This window comes from Pinus tabuliformis, chromosome J (assembly GCF_031772625.1).
Source record: "Pinus tabuliformis cultivar Carrire ecotype Pingquan chromosome J, CPIR1, whole genome shotgun sequence".
Classification (NCBI taxonomy): Eukaryota; Viridiplantae; Streptophyta; class Pinopsida; order Pinales; family Pinaceae; genus Pinus; species Pinus tabuliformis.
This window is the reverse complement of record NC_142295.1, coordinates 649,947,991-649,970,738: the sequence shown is the minus strand read 5'-3', so window position 1 is coordinate 649,970,738 and position 22,748 is coordinate 649,947,991. Positions and strand designations below refer to the sequence as shown.

Sequence of the window (22,748 nt, the reverse complement as noted above, 5' to 3'; positions counted from 1 at the left end):
ACCCAATTTCCCTTAAATTAATATGATTCCAGCTTTCACAAATGCATCCGATTTAGATATAATCCCAATTTGAATAAGAAATTGTATAAATATGATAAAAATCTAAGGAACACTACTTATATCATGCGACATTTGGTCCCTTGCACAAACGATATCTTATTTCCACCAGGAAGCTGCTCTTCATTACCCATAAAGTGTTGTCTTCAGTGTGTCCCTCACAAAGCACTATTACTTAATTGATATTTTCTTTGTATGAAGATGATGATAACATCATCCATGCCTGTATTTAGAATCACTCACATGTTTTGAATCCAACAATTTTCATTTCCTCTTGTCCGAGTTTGGTCCATACTATATAGACCACACCACGCTCTCTAAATGGTGACCTGTTTAGTTCTTATTCCTATCTTTGACCCTTTCAGTAATTCTCATCACAGTACATGTATTAGTTAATTTAGTTCAAGTTTGATCCCATCCAGATAGATCTCGATTTTGTTTATAGCAAAAAGTTTACTGCCTTAACAAATTTTAATTTTTTAGAATTTTAACTACCAATAGCTTACTGCATTAACACGATTTCATTTCTTAGAATTTTATCTCATCTATGAAATGCTTTATCTCTCAAAAAACAGACACCTGATTCATATTCTCGTGCTCCACGTATAGAAGACAAGTTAAGTGGAGGAATTGCGTCGATCTGCAAAAGAAGCAAGCACAAACGATATTCATCATTTCAGATATAATTGTTCAAAAGAAAGTATGAATATGCCAAAGAGGACAACAAGATTTATTGACTAGAATTATACACTTGCTACAATCTGGGGAAGCAAACTAAGTGCTTTTACAACATTCTCCAATTGATGCTCAGGATACGTCCAAACCCTGTGAAAAAACCAGCACCCACATAATCATATTCAATAAGCCCAAGAAATTTATAAAAATGATTAGGCTCAAACTTTAAAAATCATTTTTGAGACAGAGAGATAGAGCGAATATCTTGCACACAGATATTTGAAAGAAAGATCCATTCGATTGGCTATATCTAGTATGTCAATAAATGATTAAACAGAGAAATTAATTTTAGCAATCAAGGTAACAAATTCTACATCATGTTTATGAAAATCTTTTATATTTCCAGTAAATAGTTACTGGAAATCACATCCTCCCAAAGACCAAAACCAACACTTACAACAATGCCTTTCAATCAGTGGTGTGAGACTTGCCAATTAATAAGTAATTTCAACAACAGTTGAGAAATCACCATGAAAATATTGACCATTTTAGAAAAACTCAACTAACTCAAGAATGATTGGAATCTTCCCTGAGTTTTTCCAAAAAATTGTTTTTTTGGGCACAAGTTTGTCCTAAGTTGGGCTTTTTAGGGTCCTTTTTCTCACTTTTGCTCGCATCTTTCAATTCAGTTAGTGAGAACTTGGCTTCTGTGTTTTCAATTCAGTTAGTGAGAACTTGGCTTCTGTGTTACCATGGAAGGGAAACGTAGTGTTTAATGCTTATCAATCAATGTTCCACGGGGACACATCCACCAAGGTGGGGAGGCATGCTCCACACATTTCACATGCTACCAGGATGGGAGGACACCTGGGAATATATATTGATGACTCTAGAAATTGATGACCTTAAACACTTTTTACTACTTTTGAGTTTTGAGTGATTTCAATTTACTATTCCAGTATTCATTTTTGCAAATTACCCATGATAACTTTTTCCCTAAGTTACATTTATCTTCCACCAACATGCTGAAGGAGTTGAATTTATCTTGGGGATATGGAGAAAGTTGTTGAAGAGCAGCATGGCAGGGTCAAATGCAAACTTTGCCCATAGGTTTTGTGTAGAAGGATTACTGTTTCAAATGCCATCTTGCAGGAATTCCAGGCAAATATACTAAGCCCTATCCAAATGTCACACCAGAAGTTCAACAAGTTTTTGCAGCGATTGAAAAAACTAGGAAAACAAAATAAGGAAAACAAATTTTGATACTTGAACTTGAACCAAGTTGAGTAAAACGGAGACCAACAGGCATATCTATGGGCATGTGAAGTGACATAAGCTCGATTTCTTTGTTGTCTACAGGAGCACATTACCTTTCTCGTAACAAGCACGGAACCAGAGAAAACCTTCATTCTCTTTAGATATTAAAAAATACAAAATGCAAAAGCAGATAGGATTGTAAGGAAGTGTTTCCTATGGGTGACAGTGGACGTGTTCTTTAGCATTGCTAAAAACAATCCATTCTATAGGCAATGTTTGATCTCATTGCTATTGTTGGGCCCAAATAGTGTATGGATTTCCCACATGGAATAGTGTTTGGAAGCTGAATTTTGGATATTCTTTGGAGCTATTCTTGATTTAATAGAAGGAAATATTGCATGCTATCTTGTAAGTAAATCCTATTGTTGAATATCTTTTCTTGAATGTCTAATGCGTAGAACTATTGATTCTAGGTTAAATTTGTGCCCTAATTTGTGGAAGATCAATTTATTTCAGAATATCTAGATGAATGTTGTATGAATTACTCATCAAAACATATGATGAATGTTCGTAGTGGTGATCTCCTTTAGCTCTTCAATAAAACTCCATGTTTCCATTGAATGGGTAAATGCTGAAAATTTGATAGGTAGGGCATCAAATTTCGGCCTCCTTGGGAACAAATTTGGCTTATCTTAAGCATCCTAGACTCCATATGCCCATAGGACAAGGCACTAGTCCAATCCCTTGGCGACAATCTTGCAATTTCCTCCATAAATTTCTCTCCTTAAATTTGGTCCTTTTGAAGCATATGAAGGAGAATTTGGGGCTCAAAGCGAAATTTTTGAGATGAGGATTTTGGGTGGTTTGAGAACCTAAACATCAAGACATAGATCTTGACTACCTGGCTTATCATTTTGGTGGGCATCCACTCAAATTTCATCCATAAAATCTCTTGCCCTAGGTGTTGCTCTATGAGGGGAACCCTAGCTTCTTCTCCCTCAATTTGAGGACTTTCTTTAAGGTTTCATGAGTCTTGTATTAGTTGGAATCCATCACAATGAACCTTTTCACTTTAGCCTTGACCTTTGGAACTCCCATTATCATCAAATACATCAAACCCTGGGTCTTGCACCTCCATTTTCTAGGTATTTTCATTGAGAGTGAATTGCTTCCTTACAGAAGCCTTTGAACTTGTATTGTATCTCTCTCTTGAATGAGCCTTAGTGAGATCATCTTTTACCTTAGCCTATTTATCTTAGAATTCATCTCTTCCTCTCTTACTGGGACTCCTCCCATTGGGGAAAGCTCGTAAAGAGCAGGGGGTTTGGCTAAGGTGACATTGGGCCTCTACCCTGTCGCACACATTTTGTTAAAGTTCCAAGGAAGCGGAATTGCCAAACTTTTTCAACAAAATCGGGTCATCTATCAACAGTCAGCATATCATTGTAAACCCATTATGCAAGTTATATAATGTAAATGATCCTAGTAAGACCTTGAGTATATGTAACAACCTAGGTAAGCCTATCATTTTGATGATGAATTTCATCCTAGGAGGTTTTTTAACCTTGTTAATTACCTGTGTTTCTGGACACAGTTAATCAAAAGAATTTTTTACCTCCAGCTTAAACCCCAAAGCTAGGGTGGAATTTATTGTCGAAATCTTAGGTCAGTCCTGATGTTCTTAATCGAGTAAGATGTAAGAGTGATTTGGGAATAATTCAAGCTAGTTGGTTTAATTATTTTATTACAAATCACTTGGTCTACTAGATCGTATTGTGTCGCAAATGGGTTATGTGTCTTGAGGGTCTAAGCCAAATGTGTATTCCCCCTTTTGAGGGTTCTAATGTAAAATCTTATGTATTAGAGGGTGGAAAAATAAATAAATCCCCTCATGTGTAAATTAATTAATTTTTCTAGCAAAATAAAATTAAATCCTAAGCCAGAAAATTAATTAATTAGAGTCAAATTAGGTCGTCTTAGGAAAATTAATTCTCCAAGTAGAAAAAATCGTGGGTCTTAAAGGAATCAATTTTTAAAGGTCCTCCACTAAGGGAATATTGTATATTCCGCTTGTTGATATGTGGGTCAATTCACTATTGTAATAACTTATTACAAATCTGAAATATTATTGAATACATCATCATAAAGTAAGCTAGACACATAAATTTATTTTTGCTCATCATTGGAAACTTTTGTACTTCATGTGTTGGGCAAAATTTATAATTTAGAGTGATTTTCTACTACTCTTATAACACTAATAAGTGATGAAATTTTCTAAAGTACTATTTTTCTACTGTTGTCATAACACTAACAAGCACTGAAATTTTCTGAAGTACTACTGTTAATTTCACTATTGAGATCTAACCCTTGTGTGGTTTACTCTAAGTTTGTAAAATTTCTGGAATTTGGCACCTAAAGCACTCCTGCTCTAGATCTGATCTTGTGATAATTGGAATCTAATTGGCATCTTTGTATTTGGTAATCACTCTAAGTCTTGGCATCTAAGTTTTCATTTGGTTATCTTGAATGGTGATTGGCTTATCTTAAAGTGGTATCAAACATTGTTGAAAAGTTGGCATCTTGTGAGAATTTGTTGAAGTTTTGCACTTGTGTCTCTAAAGCAATTTATCTTGTTCATGATTTTCATCTCATCATTTTTAAGTACTCTTGCTATAAGCTAATTCACACTAAGTACTTAAATAACATAAACAAATCTTAACTCAAGATAATCTCACTCATGATCTCTTGCATAAGCATCCTAGATCTAGCTTGCATTAAAACTTACCTCCTAGCATAAGCTAGGTTGATAGAAATCTAGGGCAATCCTTCTCACCTAGCTTGAGAGGCTTGGCAACTCTTCGGTGGTTAACATGGTGACCTTGCAGTCGTCAGAGCCACAGTCTATAGCGACGAAGGCATCGAGTGATAGGAGCACAACAGAAGGTATCGTTAATCAGACCCTAGCTTGCTTCCTATTGGCCTCCTTCCTACAACCTACCTTGGAGCCCAACTTCAAAATAGTTAAGGGAAGGTCATACTTAAACTAGGCATATAATTAAAATCAACCAGGATCATTGCACCTGACATAGGTCCTAAGACTTGCATATCATATAGGTTAGTTAATCATTCAAGTAGCGAGTGTCCATCCAGTCACTTGGTCTTGATTTATCATAAGCCTCCAATAAGGCACTAGTCTCATAGTTAAAATTTAATCTAATCATTAATCATGCTAAATTTAACCAAGTAACCAGGGCCCATGCCACTCATTTGTGTCTCCCAAACAAATTGGTCCCCAACTTGTTTCCTTCACCTCATTCCATAGGGACTACCCCCCATAGTCTGTTGTTGGGAGATAGCCCCTGCCCTGAGCGATTGTCGCAGTGCCCACTGCCTATACAATTCTTGCGACAACATACCCCATAGTTAGCAATTTGTCTAGATTTTGTCTTGTAGAGTTTCCCTCTCCAAGGCCTACTAAATATTGTGGTAACATTTTTCGTGTCGTTGCTAGGGACACTAAGCGTGTGCCCTGTCCCTATACAACAATATAGATCCTTATTTGGCGACTCCATGGGAAGAAGGAAGCCCTAGTTCTTCATTAAGCCTCAAATTCAATGCTTGTAGGGTGAAGCAAGCATCTTTCAAGGCATTTCAAGTTCGCCCTAGCGACTCCATATTTGAATCTTATGAAAATTTGCATGGCAAGAAATGGCTCACTGGAAAGGCCCTTTTATATGTTTCATGATGATGATCCTCAATCAAATGATCATGAGGTCATGAGATCATTGGATATTGTGTGTGATTGGCAGGTGGTTTTCATCATGGGAAAAGCATCATTCATATCCATGGGCACATTCAGCACATCAACAGGCTTGCACTTTGCCTCATATTATTCACAAGATGATACACTTGGACCAGCATGCCCCAGTCGGCTTAGCAATGATCACATGGTTTGCCAGCTAATCTGAGGCCCAAATGAGGTTTGTCTCACCCCTTGAGACATGGGAGGGCTAGCACCATCCTCAGAGCCCTCAACGTTGGAGCAAAACCAAGATATTTCATCACCAGGAGACCCATGAGACCAGCTTTTGTGCCCCAAACCCAAAACTAGGGTCCATAGTATAATTTGCATGGAAGTCTAGGGGCCAACCCCTAGACCTTGATTTTTGGACCCCTCTACACTCATTTTGGCACTAGAGAAGCCCAACACTTGTCTAAAGGATGTTTGTGCATGCATGACATCGACATTTCGACCCTCCTATAGGTTAGTTATTATGTTTTCACATTGGCCATAAGGTCAGTGTGTGAAATATCGCAAGTCATGGCTCCCAAAGGACTTCCTCCAACTTGATAGAAACCATCAACCCTAAATCCAAGTGTGAATGCATCTTTAGGGTTTCTTTGCCAAATACATACCTTTCCATCAATGAATGCTACCTTGAAGCCTTTATCTTCCATCACAAAAATAGATACCAGGTTCTTCAAATCGAGCACATAAAACACTTCTTGTAGATGAATGGTTTGACCTTGATTCAAGTGAAGGGTAACAGTACCTATCCCTTTCACGGGGTAGATGGCATTATCTCCAAGTATGATCCCCAAATTAGTCTTCTTTTCAATCAAATTTGAGAGGGCCTCCTTGCACCCAGTGAAGTGCCTTGAGGCTCCACTATGAATCAACCAATGATCCAAAGTATCCGAAGAGAGGCTGTAGATAGAGCAGAAATAAGATAAAACTCTTTTTGTTTTTCTACAACATTACTTTCTTCATGCCTAGAATTTCTCATCCTTTTGGGAGGTCGACCATTTCCATATCGAGCAGCGGAAGCATTCCTCTTTCCTTTATTGTTGAACCTGTTGTTTCTTTGATTGCCATTGCCTTTGATATTGTTCATGTCGCTGTCATCATCCCTTGGAGAATCTTTCTTGTGAGGACACTCTCTAGCATAGTGGTCGAACCTGTTACAATTGTAACACCTTCCTTTCCTTCCTTCTTTGAATACCTGCTTGAACCCTGAATAGCATTATTTTTCTTCTTTGCATGAGCGGAAAAAGCAGTAGGTTCATTTCCATTTGAGGGCTTGTCTCTCTCCATCATCCTCATCTCCTCTTGAGTGCATCAAGCCAATAATCCATCGAAACTAGGAATCATGTCATTGTTGAGAATGGTGGTGTTAAACACATCCCATGATCTTGGAGGACCTCCAAGTGCAATGAGAGTGAGCTCCTTGTCAGCAATAACTTCTCCAATAGATAGAAGGTCATTCTTGATTTGTGTGATCCTCATGAAGTATGATTGGATAGACTTCCCTTGATCCATCTTAATGTCCTTCAACTTGTTCTTGAGAAAGAGGATTTGATTTGCATTGTTTGCTTTGAACATCCCAACCAGATTATCATACATCTTTTTAGATGTTCCTAAATCACAAATATAGGCAACCAAATGCTTTTGGATGGATTCTATGATAATTCTCTTAGCTTTGACCTCACCTTTCTTATACTTCATCTTTGCAGTAGCAGATGCATTTGAAGGAGGCTCCACCACTCTTCCTTGCACAGTCCATGGCATCATGCTCTTCCAAAGTGAAGTCCAAAGTCATCTTCCATGCATGATAGTTAGATTTGTCCTTGAGCTTATCCTCAGATTTGAAGTAAGATGTAGTAGCCATTGAGGCTCGTCCAATCTTGTCTAACAGATCTCCCTTAGTGATTGCTTTTCTCTCTCTTGCTTGGGCTTTGTCTTCACCTGGGCTCTGATACCATGTTAATTTTAGATAACAATGGTATGTTCCATGCTTAGCAAAATTACTTCAATGTTCCTTCAGCAACCCAATGACAATTTCCAATTTAGTTTTCCAATAGCAATCAGATTAATAGTAATTGTAGATAGGACATAAAATAAAATGCAGAAGACAAGCCAAGACAAGAGGACACCAGATTTGGTGGATGCCAAGGAAAAACCCCAATGTAGGGAAAACCCTTTAATCAAATCTTCTTATTATTATATCAAATGTTGAGCAGTGAGAGAGAGTGCAAAAGTCAAAGTTGACTTGGCAAATCAAAGTCAAAACAGCCTTGTCAAATCTTTAGTCAAATTCAGCCCTAACCAAAAATTCAACAGTGGTCAAAACAATAGCAAAATGTCTCCTTTGAAGCTCAGTAAAACCTAGTCAAAATCAATCTGAATAGGAGGTCAAAATCAGGCCAAAAACAGTCCCAAAGTCAATGGTCAAACTTGTTCAAACTTTTGACCTGAAGTCTGCAGTCAACCTGCAATTTTTTGCTGCAGTCAAAGTGCCCAGAATGCCTTGGTTTCTGTGCCAAAGTGTATGGCCTGCCCAAACATAAATCTCCCCAGAAAATTTAAGTCAAAATTTGCCTGGAAAGTCAAAGTCAACCCTAGTCAATACTAATCAAACTGCAGGAAAATCTGAAATTTCAGCCCTGTAATTCTGTCTGAATTTCATCCTCCTTTGCCACACGTGTGAGAAAAAATTTGCCCAATAACTGTATGAACTAATGAGAAAAGGAGAGAGAAGAATGTGTGAGTGATGATGATGCCAAATGAGGTGAGAGGACACTTGTATTTATACAAGTCATTGAGGGTGAAGAGACATGTCTATTGGGCTTCATGAGCCTACATGATGATGTGGCTGACTTGAACAATTATCACACGAGTGGGCATAAATTCAAAAACACACTTCTGCTTGTCCAAATTTGATGATCTTTAGGTCGATTTTGGTCCTCTCAAAAAGTGGAATTCAATGCAATAATTATCTCCGTCAAATGAGTTGTCCAAAGCTGAATTTGGCCCTAGTTGCCAATTTTAACACCCTCAAATACACAAGCACATGTTTTGTTGCTACCCATGCTCCTACCTTGGCTCCAACATAAACTTTCTCAAGGTGTTCACAGCAAAACAAACATGGGACTCCTACCCACTTACTTCAAAGCCTTGATGTTGCTCTATGTACAGTTCTCCTTCAATGATCCCATTAACGAAATTTGTCTTCACATCCATCTAATGTATCTTCCATCCCATAAATTAAACCAAGGACATAACTAGTCTAGTGTACCTAGCCACTGGCACAAATGTCTCCTTGTAGTCCACTCCATCTCTCTGGGGAACCCTCTCACCACAAACATGATTGAACTTCTCAATGTTTTAGTTTGTTGCATGCTTAATCTTGTAGAGCTACCTAGAACCCAAAACTGACTTCCCCTTCAGTCTCAACACTATGTCCCAAACATCATTCTTCATGCTTAAGGTATACTCCACCATGGCATCCTATCAAACCTGTTGGTCCACTACTTCTTGAACATTAGAAGACTCAAAATCTCTCATTAATGCCATCCAAAACCTCTTACTCGAAGGTTTGCTCTCTAAATGTTATCCTAGGAGTCTCAACATGCTCTCAAGCTTCCCTCAATGTCTAAGTGAATGATTGAGATCTCTTACTAGAAGTGGAAGGGGCTACTATCTACCCCTCTTCACCTGAAGGTTAATGTATTGCTTCAGGAATCACTGGCGATCCAAGCTCAACCTTCCAAGTTTCTACTCCTCATCCTCTGTCAATAAGTCTAAAATCTCCTCATACATATGCTCGCTTCTTAGGAAAGCAGCCTTGGCATGCTTGCCAAGCATGCACCCTTTGCATACACCATGCTACTCAATACAACTATGAAAGAACTATGACTCTATCCCTTAGAATAGGCAATGCATTGTGATGCAAGTAACCCATCCTATGGTGCCACAACTCGAACAAGTTCACCTTGCAACCGACACAAATATCCTTCTCTAACCCCTACTATGTAAGTTGTACCTTCAATTTAATGAGTATTTGTTAATTCTTGAACTCCATTGCAAAGCCCTTATCTTCCATAACCAAAACTGACGGCAAATTCTACCTAAAACCTAGTACAAAAAAGACATTATCAAAATCTAAAGAATTGCCTAACTCAAGCTAGAAGGGAAGTATGAACTCCTATATTGGGTACTTGGCATCATCACCAAGCTCAACCTATACTCCTAAGTCTTATTCCTTCATACTAGAAAACATCTAACAAGTCGATGTCATATGTCAAAATGCCCCACTGTCTACACACCATGCATTCCTCAAATCATGCTGGTAGAAAGGCAAGATACCAATGAGAGATCCTTCTTGAACTTAGCAGCAAAATAATTCATTTCAGTTTCTAAAGAGGCTAAATATAAGATTTTCACTTTTTTATTAAGTAAATTACACAATAGAATTACTACTTTTTCAAAAATATCATTACTTTTCAAAAACATATTGAACTGCTTCTTACACATTCACACTAAATGTATGCAGAAGTTCCTATCCGAACTATAATTCTCAACAAGTTTCACATGTGCTAGTTAGACTTCCTTGTGAACCCCCATGCATAGGTCTAGACACATGATGTGGATTCCCCCTTTCAATGTGTAGTGCCCAAGTGAGTTCATAACCCCTTCAACCTAGATCATTAATTGGCATTTTTTAACTTTATAGGTTCTTCCTTTAGATACTCTCTTCCTACTTAGATCAACTTCTACAAGTGTGCTTGATTTGATCATTTAGACAATTAGAGATGCCTTTAAGAGGTCTCTGTTATACTCATAATTGTGTAAGGGCACACAAAGGGTTTATTGGGTCAAATTTAATCCCCTCTGGTCAATCCATGGTTGTCACATATATCAAACTAACTTGTGAAACAAAGACCCTATCTCTCGAGAAAAACTTACAGATTCCTTATGAAAACAACATTTCACTGGTGGAAGTCCCAAATCAATATCTATAAGCAGGGGATTTGTCCATCAGTTAGTTGTCATTTCCTTGAAACCCTTATTTTGTTTGCTAATCTAAAAATTTCCTCATTTTTGCCTTTGTTAGGGTTCCATATTAACCTTTTCTATAACTCCCAAAAGCATTGACACTCTATCAATTTTGTGATCAAAAGCTCCCTAACTTCCTTCTCAAGCCCATGGACTACATGGTGTTAATTTACTAACCCTAACAATTGGCGATTTATTACCTAGAAAATCACTTGCTGCAAATTTATTAACTACAAATTTACTGAATAAAAGCACTACTGGACTTTTAACAGGTAAATAAAACTACAAAAATTATGGAAGCAAAATTGGTGGATCTCATACACATGCACAAAGAAAATTATGCCATTCAAATTTGTTGTACATTAACATTAGTTTTACAGCATACAAGGGCTTCCATTCTTGGGAAATTAAATGCCCACTAAGGAAAATTACAAACAGCAAAATCTGTAATTTTTCTAGTTGATAAAAACCCTTGAAATTTGTCTTTCAATCTTTCTAGCGATCAGATCCTTCTCCCTTGCTGCCCCTATTGAAAATAGTAGCGAGGAAGGTTTTCTTTGACTTGTGCCTTAGTCAAAGAGACCACAAGCAGTCTTTCTTTAGCATGCACGAGTTCCCATAAGTTGGGACAAAGTTCCTATAAATTAGGACGAGTCCCTATAAGTTAGGACAAATTCCTATAAATTAGGACAAGTTCATGAAGCAGTTTGACTTATGCGCAGGAGTGGGAGGTTCAGTTTGTTGTCTCCTAATGCAAGTTAGAATTGGGAAAAAGACAAGTGAAGAGTCTCAAGTTCTAAACTGTGACTAAATGAGTTACATGAGTCAGTTAGACTTAGTTAACTCATCAATCACAAGTTCGACTTCAACAAATAAACTTATCAGATTTAGCCTATGTGAATTGCTTATAAGGAGGATGAAGGCACATCATTATTCATTCTTGTATGCACAGGTTGTGCGTTGAGAGCCTTGCAATGAGAGCGTACTCTTGGAACAAGCCAGTACGCAGAGCATAAAGAGACTTCTTACAGCCAGATGTGTGCTAGGATTTAGGAGGTTTTTCCTAAATCATAGGAGCTTATTCCAGTGCTAGGAAATAGGAAGAAACAGGCTGCAAGCAAGTAGGAGCAGAGGTCAAGGTTGCAGGCAGGGTGTTTCTAGCTAGTGTAGCAGTGAGAACAGTGAGTTTTCAATTGAAACAGTTGTCTTGTATTTGATCTAATTACTCAGAACTCTATCAATAAAATCTACAGCAAGCAGAGGGTTTTCCCAGTTGGGTTCCCTAAAAATTTCTGTTGCATTCCGCTGCAAATTGGTAGAGAAAGTTTGTGTCTTGGGTTACAAATTAGTTTCATATTTGTTCATTCAAGCAGTAGCACAATTCTAAGGAAATTCTACAGCCCCTTGTTCTCTTCCTCTCGAATCTGAACACTTGGACGAATGTCCCTCTCTACCCAATCACTGAGATATTCACTATCTCATTGTCTTGTGCTCACTTGATGTGTCTTTCACCTGAGCCTAGCCTTCCTTTTACCAGTTTGAATTATTGACCGAATCCACAACCCTGATCTCCAAAGTGATGAACAGTTGAGATTAGATCTTAACTTCACTTGATATCAATGGTTGAGATTCATCTAATTCACTAATGCAAATAACCTTTGCATTTCATTAGATTAACTCACTTTTTTCTTATAAAAGGAAATTACTTTAATAATTCCTTTAATTAAAGTAATTGCTAGGGTTAAAAGTCCTTTAGACAACTTCCACACGTCTAGACACTTAAAGTTGTGCAGAAGTGCTTGTCCTATGCTACTATCATCAACACTCCCTTTTAGGGAAGAAGGTAGTTCATGAAGAGCCACCAGGAACTTGTTTTCCCTCCAATCTTGGCACAATGTCCCATGCATCATCCTTCACCATGGCTTTCCTCCAAACCTCTTGGTCTGTTGCCCCCTCAATGATGTTAGTCATCGGTACCACTTAGTTTGAAAACTTCTTCACAGGCCTGCGCTCCTAGGAGCCTCTACATGCTCCTAAGCATGTTAGTTTTGTAGCATCGGATGTGTTCTAGCCACGAAATTTGGTGGAGAGGTTAGAATACATAAGATCTCCAAGACCCAGAATCGTTTCTGGAAATTCCACCTAGAGATGGCTTAATTAGATTATTAGCCGGTTTTTAAATATTTCCTAAGTCTAAACGTAGGGAATATGGCTAATTAATTAGAATTAATTAAGTCAAGGTGTGAATCATCTAGAAACTCACATGGATCGACTGCAAAATGATTCTAGCCATCAATTAAGTTTTAATCTTGGTCGTTGGTGCTCCAACAGTGGATTATAAGAGGAAGTCGATGGGCACTTGGAGATGATACACCAGAACACCAGAAGTTCGATTTCCTTGACAGGTCGATTTCCAGAGTAGTAGCAATTAGTTGTCGGAGAGCCAGAGATCAAAGCAGTGAGGGAGGGGCAAGGTCAGTGATCTGAAGGAAGTTTTCCAAATCCGAAGAGGCAGCAGCAAGTGGCAGAAGTGAACCACGTTGATGCAGCGCAGGGATTGCGCAATAGTTGAAGCAAAGCAGCTCGATTTAGCAGAGGGGGAGGTCGATCCAGTTTCCAAAGGCCGGGAAAGTCTTGCAGAGGACCAAAGAGTCACTTCCAGTAGCAGAGGCAAGCTAAAAGGCTTGATCAGAGGCAAATTCAAGCCAAATGTGTGAGAGATAGTGCAAAGTCGGCACAGAAGGGCTTACGTTGGGGTTTGGATGGCCAGTTTTCTATAGAAGCCATTGTCGAGATTGCTTGTGGGATGAGAATTTTCTCTCTAATTATTTATGTCAGATACTTATTGTTTGGATTGCCAATTGGGCATCCATAGATTGTACTCAGATTTCATTATTGCATAATAATAAAAGCCTTCATTGTTGCACCGGTTTTCCCAAGTTGGGTTTTTGCGGGACATTTTTCCAAAAATAACAGTGTCATTTTTATGTATGCACTAGTATTTTCTCAATTTCCAGAGCTATTATTTCCACAGTTTTATTTGTGAAAACCACAGTGTGAATTATTTGGTATTTGTCATAGAAAATTGCAAAGAAATTGTTAAATAAAATTAACAATTAGGAGAATAAATTCCAGTTGCTATTATAGATGAAATTTTCACATGGTATCAGAACGTAAGTGATCAACCGGGAAGCTCAGAAGTGAAGAAGAAAATTTCAATGCTCAGTAGAGCAGCAGGCCAAAATTTTCAGAGGAAGTGCAGTCCATTGACAGCCAAGCAGTGTTGCTAGGGCAGCAATTCGATTTTTAGTTGCAGGGTGGCAGAAAAACGAGTTGCCTAGATTAGTGATTCTAGCAATCAAAGGGAGTAGCTGCAACTCAAATTTTCGCTGAGCAGATTCCTTGGTTGGACGCAAAGGGTTTTGCACCAGCAGAACCAGCGTCGGGTGGAAAAGAAAAGCACACACACAAAGGGAAATTTCTCTCAGGTGGTTTCTAGTCAAGAAATTTGATATTCCCAGTTGCAGATTGGCAGTAGCAGCTAGCAAAACTACGCATTTCAGGGAGGAGTGCGAGTAGCAGAGCAACAGTCAAGCAAAGGAAGAGGGAGTTTCCAGACCAGATCAGAGATGGCCACAGCTATGCCCACAGACCAAGACATATTGGAGGGTTCCTCCAACTATGTTATCTAGAAGGCAAAGATGTTATTCCTTCAAAATGAATATGGTTTGAAGCCCTATGCAAAGAGTGTGGTAGCAATACCCCTAGATGTCAATCAAGAGGAGTACAGAAAGGAAATGGCAAAGGCCAAGAGGATGATTTTGGATGGAGTCTAGGACCATCTCATATCACATGGGGCAGGAAAAGCAACAGCCAAGGAGATGTGCGATGCCTTGTCAGAGTTGTTTCAGAGTTCTTCAAAGCAACGAAAGATGTACCTCCGAGAGAGGTTGAGGAGCACGAGGATGAAGAAGGGCGAGAACATAGATGTATTTCTCACTCAGATTCAGGAAGTCAGAGATCAAAGGGCAACTGTTGGGTCAGCACCTCAACATACGGAGCTTGTACAATTGGCATTGAATAGTGACTCAGAGGACTGGCAGGTATTTGTCCAGAGTATCTCAGGTAGAGATACCTTGCCAAGGTGGGACAAGATGTAGTCTAATCTGCAGCAAGAAGAGTTGAGGCGGGCTCTATTGAAGAGCACCGTTAGTGGCAGCAGCAGTAAGGGCATGAAGAGTGAGGAGGAGAATGTGGCCCTTGCATCCAAGTGTCCTAGTCAGGCACAGGGGGAGCATAAGAAGAAGAAGAACCTGTCAAAGGTCAAGTGCTTCAAGTGTGGTGAGCTCGGTCACTACAGCATGCAGTGTCCTCTCGGGAAGAAAGACAAGACGGAGAAGCGGGACCTGCAAGCAGCTTCAGCAGAAATCGACAAGTTGTCCTCTGGGATAGAGGAAGACTTCAGGATTATTGCCCACGTACCTCTAGGAGTGAGGTGGAGTGACTTGGAGTTGTAGCCCCAAAGAGCTACAGAGATGGGCAGGGTCCACTTAGGAGTCCACCTCATGGATCATTACCTGGCTACGAGGGCCCACAGTATTCAGTAGCAAAATGGATCAATGGCAGTTGATGCAGTCAGATGTCAGAGTGACAATTGCAGAGACTAGCAGCAGTCAGATGTTGGGGAGTGCAGTGCAGTGCAGAGTTGCCAGCAGTGCGGGTGGCAGAATGCAGAGTCAACAACAACGCAAATCTTCATTGGACAATGCAGTAGCTAGTAGCAGTCAGAGACTCGGGTGACAGATGCATCATACTGAACACAGTTGCAGATGTTGCAGATGCAGTGTTGGCAACAGTTCAACAGGGTCAACAGCAACACGGATGCAACACATATCAGAGTTACACAGTAGTTGGTGGGCAGCAGTGGCCAGACATTAGCAGTGTGACAACAGATGATACAAAGACAAGGTGTTGTGACAGGGTGTGCAGCACTAAAACACATTCCTCCCTAAGAGGGAGTGTTAGTTTTTGTAGCATTTGATGTGTTCTAGCCACGAAATTTGGTGGAGAGGCTAGAATATATGAGATCTCCAAGACCCACAAATTGTTTTTGGAAATTCCACCTAGAGATGGCTTAATTAGATTATTAGCTAGTTTTTAAATATTTCCTAAGTCTAAACTTAGGGAATATGGCTAATTAATCAAAATTAATTAAGTCAAAGTGTGAATCATCTAGAAACTCACATGGATCGACTCCAAGATGATCCTAGCCATTGATTAAGTTTTAATCTTGGTCTTTGGTGCTCCAAAAGTGGATTATAAGAGTAAGTCGATGGGCACTTGGAGATGATACACCAAAAGTTTAATTTCCTTGGCCGAAAGATTTCCAAAGTAGCAACAGTTAGTCACCAAATATCGAAGCAATGAGTGAGGGGCAGGGTTAGTGATCCAAAGGAAGTTTTCCTAATCCGGAGAGGCAACAACAGGTGGCAAAAGCAATCCATGCTGAAGCAATGCAGGGACTGCGCAACAGCTAAAGCAGAGCAGCTCGATTTAGCAGAGGAGGAGGTTGATTCAGTTTCCAGAGTCCGACAAAGTCTTTCAGAAGATGCTCGGTCAATTTTTCATACCGGGCTCACGGTTCTTGCTTGAAGCCATACAAGTATTTTACAAACTTGCATACTTTGTGTTCCTGACCCTTCACAACAAATCCTTCTGTTGGGACATAAAAACATTCTCTTTCAAGTCTCTATTCAATAAAGAAGTTTTTACATACATTTGATGGACTTTCCAACCGTTCTGAGCTGCCAAGGCAAAGAGTGTCCAAATGGTAGCCCATTTTGCTATGGGGAAAAAGTCTCCTCATAGTCGACCCCTTCAATCTATGCAAAACCTTTTGCCACAAGCCTGGCTTTGTGCTTGTCAAGTGAGCCATCTGCTTTATACTTGTTTTTTAAGACCCACTTACAGCCTCTTGGTTTGGTTCCCAATGAAGGATCAACCAGCTTCCAGGTGCCATTCTTTATCAAAGCATCATATTCTTTTTGCATCGCTTCTTTCCATTCATCATGAGAAGCGGCTTATTTGAAGGAAGTTGGATCGAAATCTATAGACAAATTTATTTCACGATCATAGAAACATCCATATCAACAGGTGAATCAGGATTGTCTACATCACGTCCATTCTGTCTGGTTGAAGTGTCTTTGTCAGTAATTTTGGAGGATCTTTCTGAGATGGCCTAGGCTGCTCAATTAACTGAGATGGGGTTGAATCAAGATTTAGTCTCCCAATTTTGTCAATCACATCACTTAAAGTGTCATTAGTGGTTGGAGCTTCATTTGGGGGAGAGAGTGCTTCAGAAGAAGATTCCACAGATTGATCCAGTATAGGGATCTCCCCTTCAAGATGTGGAATCTCATTATCAAACTCTTGAAAAGACTTTACATGTCTGAATCTATCCAAGCGATCAAGTTGTCGCTCAACAACATTGTCAGTCTTGGAAGATTCAAGAAAGATCACATATCTAGATATTATAAACTTCTTATTAACTTCATCATAGAGACGATATGCTTTGGAGGTATTTGAGTACCCCAAGAAGATACATTTGCAACTCCTTGCACTGAGTTTGTTTCTTTGTTCCTTGGGTATCAAGGCATAATAGGTGGAACCAAAAACCCTAAGATGCCTCGCCGAAGGAATGTGACCATACCACATTTCATAGGGAGTCTTGTTTTTGATAGCATGAGATGGACACCTATTATTATGTACACAACACATATTATTTATGTACACCGCACATAGAACTGCATCAGCCCAAAACATCAACTTAACATTCTTGAAAAACATCATCGAACGTCCCATATTTAAAATTGTCATGTTCATTCTTTCAGCTACTTCGTTATGTTGGGGATTATAAGGCACAGTTGTTTCATGTTTGATCCCATGCTGGCGAAGATAGTTTTCAAATTCATTTGAAGTATATTTTTGCCATTATCAGTACGAATAGAGCCAATATGAGATTGTGCATCATTTTCAATCCATGCATGAAAGTTCTTAAATGTTTCAAATGCTTCAGATTTGTTCTTCAATAAATAAACCCAACACATTCTACTGTAGTCATCAATAAATGTCATCATATATTTATTACCATTTGCAGACGGAACAGGCATTGGGCACATAAATCAGAACAAATGAATTCAAACTTTCTATGTGCTCTGGAATGAGAATCATGAAAAGATTGTTTGTTGTGCTTTCCTAAGAACAAGCATCACATTACTTAAGTTTCCTAGGAATTGTAGGCAAACCAGTAACTCCATTTTTCTTCAACAAATGAAGGTTGTCATAATTCAAGTGTCCAAATCTAGAATGCCATAAAAGACTTGATGGAAATGTACCTTCACCATAATGAGAGAATTGTATGAAAAGTTTGTCCATGAGCAGAGGTTCCTTGCAACTTCAAAAGTCTTTCTTCTTCTATCCCAGTCATGACAAGTGAGTGATTTGATGCTTTCTGACTTCAACGTTGCCATCAAATATGTGAATCAAGTGTCCTTGCTAGCGGGATGTGGACCAAACACAGCAAGTTTCTCCTCAACTCCGGGAGGTATAGAACATCATGTAGAAGAAAGTCTAGAAGTCTAGGCAATTTGAGCCTGATTGTGCCAAGCTCTGATGGCTTGAGTTTTTACTTGTCTGCAAAGTATAATGCTCCATCAACATTATCAGTGAATTCTTCAAAGAAATCTCTTCTGAAAGTCATGTGGCAAGTTGCTCCTGAATCAAGTAACAAAGCATCTTTCCATGAAGCAAGTGAAGCATCAAATAAGTCTTCAGTGACTCCAATGTTGCAATGTGCCACAACATAATGAGCGAACTCAAGTGCTTTACCTTTCCCTTTGTCAAGTGTTTTACCTTTTCCTTCATTTCTTTCCTACTCCATTCTATCCCCAGGCAGCTTACATGTGAAAGCATCATGTCCATCTCTATTGCATCGTATGCAATGAAGATCAGACCTTTCTCCTTGGAAATGTCTGCCCCCCTGGCTCTAAAGTTCTTCCTTCTTCTTCCTCTTCCTCTTCGACCACCTCTTCCTCTAGAAGAATCATGTGCATGGTTCTTCTTTTTTTGTACAAGGCACACAACTTCTTTAGAAGATAGAGAAGTTGTCTTCTTCCCAAAAAACTTCTCTCTTTCAGCAAACTTCTTCTCAAGGGAGTCAAAGGTAATCTCCCTAAGTTTGCCACTTGCTTGCAATGACTCAAGATAATTTGAATAGGTGGGATATAGTGCATTGACATAAGCTATGAGAGGAATATCTATTTCAACACCAGTGGCTCTTATGTCATGCATAATGAATCTTACTTATGTTGCTAAGGCAAGAGGGTCATCATTTTTCAACTCAAGGTTGAACAACTTGATCATCAATTGAACAACTTCAAGTTCAGAGTGTGAGTCATACAATTCCTTCAACTTCTTTAAGGCTTCAACGACATTTGAAAAATGGAGAAATATGACGACTCACCTCTTCATTTACTAACGCTGCAATCAAGGCATAGGCCTTGTTGTTCTTTTTTCCCAAATGGCAAGCTCCTTATCTGAAGTAGGCTTTTCAAGTGCATTGTCTCCTTCTGCTTCACACACCCCCTTCCACAACTCATTAAAAATCAAGGTGCGTTTTATCTTCTGGGACCACTCATGATAGTTCTCTTTGCCAAAGAGAAATCCTCCCACAATGGAGATGAGTGAATGCATTATAAAATCTAAATTGGCCTCAAAATAATTTCGATGGTTGCAACAAAAGGTTGATGTATTTGTAATAAAATTTAGTGGTTGTGTCTTCAAAAATTCATTAATATACCTCCATCATATATATAATTCATATGGCATACCATACATACCATCATACTTTCATACCATCACATAGCATATGGTTTCATAAAGGAACTCAACGTATTTCAACCCACTTTCATATGACATACCAACCATTTCCATGCCTTTAAAAGGAAACCAACACCCATATTACCACTCATCCGCGTATGCATTTTCTATATCATAACAAATTTCATTCATATCATCCATATATATTTTATATGCCATATATATTCACATTATAGGCCATAAAAAACTTTGACTCACTTATGCCCACCTTAATGCATATATATAAAAAAGGCCAACGCACATATGAAATACAGCTCTCAAAATCTTCAATGCACACAGTTTTCAAAAGGAGCACACACAAGCAGTGTCAACATTATTTCGATCTTGAAAACATGTCAACATACCTTCCAAACACAGCATACCACCAAGCTGGATTTTTGTTGGATATCTTATCTCTGTGTTTTGGCCAGAATGAGGTTATGGAGGGAAATCAAATTCCACTGGCAATCAATCACATTCCAATCACATTTTGCTCACAGTGCATCCAGGAAAATCCACTCTGTTATCGTCCACTTAATTCGGCCCAATGCGGCTCCTAGATTCATGTCAAGTTCACCAAACTCTTTTCTTAACATCGTCCATCACAACGCATGCAGCAGTTAAGTCATTGTTTCTGTCTCAAGAGATTCAACCAATGAAAGTGAGGAATACAACCCCTTCTTCAATAGAGGTATGGAGAGTAGGCTAAAGCGGCGTTTAATGCAGTCAAAGCAGAGAGAGGTTTCGACCGACGGGATTTGTATTCTCGCAGAGGAGCAAACAATAATGGCAAAAAAAAATGAGGATAATGGCAAGAGTTACAGCAAAAACAGCTATCTTTGGGAGTTGGCTCTGATACCATGTCAGACCAAGAGTAACTCCACAAATGTAATTGTTTCTTTGCATCAAGATAGAACATGGAACATGGATATATACATGGAGAGGGAGACTATTGAGTTTCATCTCCCAATGTCTTTTTGTCTTCCAATTCCCTTTATTTTGCTATTTACAATATTTACATGGATTTACCTAATCCCAAAGATTAGGTGTCAATTGTACTCTCCCTCATTGTCCAACCTCAAGACCTTGATCTTCTTACTTGTTTGGTTTTCCACCTGGGCCTTGAACTCCCAAAACAAACTGACGACTCATCCTTGGTCTTCATAAAGAAGATCCCAGTTTTCTGGAATAATCATTATTAAACATGACATAATACAACACTCCCTACACTAATGCCACTAGCATTGGTCTATACAAATCTGAATGAATGAGATCCAAGATCCCCTTGGGCATACTCTCATTGCTTCGAAAAGCACCCTTGGCATTCTTGCCAAGTGCACACCCTCTACAGACGCCCTATTGCTCAATACTGAAATCTAGAAGACCAGTGAGTGCTCAATACAAATCCCTTAGGATTGGCAACACCCTATAGTGCAAGTGTCCCATTATCTTGTGCCACAATCCGCACAAGTTGTGACTGTCATGTACCAAAGATTGAATAGGTTTGCCCTTAAACCTATATAAGTTGCCCTCTTTAACCCCGATGGCCACTATTGTGTTCGAGCTAGTATCCTCTGGACAAATGCGCACTTGCTCATTCCTAAGCATGACTTCATATCCTCTATCCTCCATCACTGAGAATGAGATCACGTTCTCCTTCAATCCTGATACAGACAGCATGTCCTTGGCTTCCAGCGTTCCTCCTAACTCGAGTTGCAACTTAATGGTTCCCTCTCCCTTCACTGCATAATTGGCATAATCGACAAACTCAACATGAACCCCTAGGTCTTTCTTCATCAAAATACTAAATAGCTCCCATGTTTCTGTCATATGGCATCGTGCACCATTGTCCAAGTACCAAGCACTCTTGGTGATGGTGTTGGTAAATAGACAGAAGACCAATGAATATTCCTTCTCAAATTTCACTACAAACTCATCAAGTTGTAACTCTATTGATGTTGTTGTCTATTGCAACTTCCCCTTCCCCTTCTTCTTCTCCGGACACTATGATGCAAAATGCCCATTCTTGTGGCAAACGGAACACTTGAGCTTGCCTAAGTCTTTCTTCTTGCACTGTTGGGAGGTTGCCCCCTAATTGTTACCCTTGGAAGCTTTCCATTTGCCCTTCTTGGCTTGACTAACCAAGGTTAGTTTCTCCTCTCCATCTTCTTGCCTGATGACCTTAGACTCCTCATGAACCTCTTGCTAGATGCAATCATCCCAAAGCCTATCAAATTTGGGAATATTTTCTCAAGCACATACTCTCTTGAAAAACAGTTCTCGTGACTTGGGAAAGCCATTCAATGCCACATTCATGAGCTCTACATCCTCCACCTTCTCCCCAATTGTTGTGCGGGTTTATTTTGATAAAATATGATGTGCACCGAGTCCTTCCAGAAACCACAAGACTAAAAAATCGTTGCTAGTTTATAGATCTCATTGCAGATCTGATAGATTTGTTGCAAATCTTTGTGGATCTATATTTTGGCCCTTTAAAATACCCACAAAAATTTAATTTATGCCAAACCCTTGACTGGTACACCATCTTATTTCTCCTTATGAAAAATGACCTCCCCAAATCACATTGTTGGTTGATCTACGCAGAAACCAAAATTTGGCCTACCTCTCAGAGTGTAAGCTTTGATACCATGTTAATTTTACTAACCCCAGTTGGTGGAAATTTATGACCTAGCCAATCACTTGTTGTAAATTTATTAACTGCAAATTTATTGAATCAAAGCATTGCCAAAATTTTAACAAGTAAATAAAACTACAAAAACCACGAAAGCAAAATTGACCAATCTCATACTTGTGCACACATAAAATTATGTCATTCAAATTTGTTGTCCATTAACCTTAGTTTTATAGCATACAAGAGCTTCTCTTCTTGCAAAAGTAAATTCCCACTAGGGAAATTTAAATAACAAAACCTAATTTGTTTCTAGTTGATAAAAACCCTCAAAACATGTCCTTCGATCTTGTTGGTTGTTAGATGATGATAGATCCT

At 39.0% G+C, this 22,748-nt stretch overlaps 1 protein-coding gene across 3 annotated transcripts in view; it reads right to left on the bottom strand.

The window, feature by feature from the left end:
* LOC149228591 (uncharacterized) overlaps positions 1-22,748 on the bottom strand; it is a 510,588-nt gene that overhangs the window by 482,970 nt on the left and 4,870 nt on the right. For all 3 annotated transcript variants that reach the window (XM_089378284.1, XM_089378285.1, XM_089378286.1), the window contains exons 3-4: positions 807-882; positions 637-697 (exon numbers count right to left, since the gene is read on the bottom strand). In XM_089378284.1, coding sequence (XP_089234410.1) covers positions 637-697; positions 807-882 — 137 coding nt within the window. The remainder of the gene's footprint in view (positions 1-636; positions 698-806; positions 883-22,748) is intronic.